Source organism: Chrysochloris asiatica, unplaced genomic scaffold (assembly GCF_000296735.1).
Source record: "Chrysochloris asiatica unplaced genomic scaffold, ChrAsi1.0 scaffold00163, whole genome shotgun sequence".
Taxonomy (NCBI): domain Eukaryota; kingdom Metazoa; phylum Chordata; class Mammalia; order Afrosoricida; family Chrysochloridae; genus Chrysochloris; species Chrysochloris asiatica.
In genome coordinates, this window is record NW_006408681.1 from 5,330,000 (window position 1) to 5,332,354 (window position 2,355).

At 40.0% G+C, this 2,355-nt stretch overlaps 1 protein-coding gene across 1 annotated transcript in view; it reads left to right on the plus strand.

Moving 5' to 3' along the window:
* The first annotated feature begins 1,231 nt into the window (after window positions 1–1,231).
* LOC102828716 (tripartite motif-containing protein 43-like) overlaps window positions 1,232–2,355 on the plus strand; it is an 18,057-nt gene continuing 16,933 nt past the window's right edge. The window contains exon 1 of the mRNA XM_006871226.1: window positions 1,232–1,627. Coding sequence (XP_006871288.1) covers window positions 1,232–1,627 — 396 coding nt within the window. The remainder of the gene's footprint in view (window positions 1,628–2,355) is intronic.

The following is a 2,355-nucleotide window of genomic DNA, read 5'->3' on the forward strand; positions in this document are numbered from 1 at the left end:
CAACAACTGATATGTTTGAAGCATCATCATTTTTGGTTAGCAACCAAGAGCTTAGATCATGATGCCACTAGGACATCCTAGAATTTTTTTGCTGTTGTTTTTAAGCACTGTTCAGTCTGTTCTGACCCAAAGTGACCCTGTATACGATTTCCAAGAAATTTCTGGTGGGTTTGAACTGGCAAGCTTGCAATCAGCAGTCCAATATTCATCCTACAGTGCCAAACCAAGAAGTTGTTTTGGTGGTGGTGGTTGTGTGCCACTGGGTCCATCCTGACTCATAGCAACCCTGTATAAGGTTTCTGAGGTTGTAAATCTTTACCAGAACAGAAAGCCTCTTCTTTCTCCTACAGAGTGACTGGTAAATTAGAACCGCTGAGCTTGCAGTTAGCGTCCCAGCTACCCGGGCTACTTAGAGTATTTTATTTAAAATAAAAGACACCAAAATGAAAATTTATTTACTTTTTAGTATGTCTTGTATATAAGCATTTCTCATACATTTTTAACCATGAGTTGCAAGAGAAACATTTCTGATCATGACTGAGGGATAGAAGACAGATCTAGTTCCCTGCTTCTGATTGCCTGCTGATCCCTTACTTTTTGGATAAATGTTGGTCATTTGGTTTCATATAATTGATTATTTAAGGAATTACATTACTTATGAATGACTCTGTTTATTTAATAGTTTAATCTCTAATTTTGAGGGGAGCACAGTGGCTACATACGATAATCACTGGACTGTGAACTGCAAAGTCCGCAGTTTGAGCCTGCCTGCTGCTCTGCCGGAGTACAAAGAGGGTTTCTGCTCCCGGGACGATTTAAAGACTTGGAAATCTTATATTAGTGGGAACCAGGTCCTTTACAGCACTTAACAGTAACAACAATCTGTAATTTGGATTCCAGGAAGAGCACTGGAGTGTAAGGTTGGTTTGAATCACAAGGTTCATTCTACGGAAGCCTATACAGGGTCACTGAGTTGGAACCAATTGGATGGCATTTAACAACAACAATCTCTAATTTGGCTGAAAGGCGACTTCCAGGAGTTCAACGAATACCTTAGGGTGATACTCCCCTGGGTTCCTCTAGTCTTTATTGGCCAAGTAAGTCTGACTCTTTTTATGAATTTGAATTTCACACAAGTATGCTTTGGGATCACAATTAAGAGCAAATTTTGCATAGGGTTTTATCTTTTCAGGGCACAATATTAAACTCTTCCAATTCTTTTCTCCAGGAAATGGATTCAGACTGCCAAAAGGAACTCACCTGCTTTGTCTGTTTGAACTACCTTACAGACCCCATCACCATAGACTGTGGACACAGTTTCTGTAGGCACTGTCTAAACCTTATATGGGAAAAAGGCACAACTGCCCATTGCCCCATTTGCAAGGAAAAAACAGTGCAGACAGAGCTCAAAACTAATATTCTAGTGAAGAATCTTGTGTTCCTTGCCAGACAAGCCCATCTCCGGCAGTTCTTGTGTTCCCAGGAACAGATGTGTGGGACACACAAGGAGACAAAGACAATCTTCTGTGAAGTCAGTAGGAACCTGTTCTGTGTGCTCTGCTCTAACATTCAGGAGCATGAGAGTCACACACATTATTCCATAGAATATGCTATTGAAGATTACCAGGTAAGTGAGTCTTTTCTCCCAAGGAGCAGCTGGTAGATTCAAACTACTGCCCTTGGTGTTACCAGCCCAGGTTGTATTCCACTAAGCACTTTGAAAGCTGGAAGATATTAGTGCTAAGAGAATATAACGAGGATGGGAACCATTTTGGAGATTAATCTACTAATTACTGACAGTCTAATATGTGTCTGGAGTCCTGGTGTGGCACTGAAGGTTAATGCGCCAGACTGCAAAGCTATTTGAACTGCAAGGTTGGTGGTTCAAGCTCACCCCTTGCTCCTTGGAAACCCTATACAGGGTCGCTATGGGTCAGAAATGACTTGACAGCACTTCACAACAACAACAATATGTGTCTCAGACTATTCTAGGATCCAAGAATAAAGCTGTGAATAAAATACATAAACATACTTGCTTTTGCATTCCAGAAAAGAGATAAGATTAAGTTGATGATTATTATTTTGAGCATGAAATATAATGTTTAGGATAATATGAAGTCTCTATTTTCAAATAGAACAATATATATGCAAAGCAGTTTTTATATTAGAAACATATTTAGTAATTCATGACAAATGTTGTTGTTGTTAGGTGCCATCCAGTCAGTACTAAGTGATAGTGACTCTGTGCACAATAGAATGGAACACTGTTCAGTACTGGGCCAACTTCACAATCTTAGATGCATTTCAGCCCATTGCTGCTGCCACTGTACCAATCCATCTTATTGGGGTCTTCCT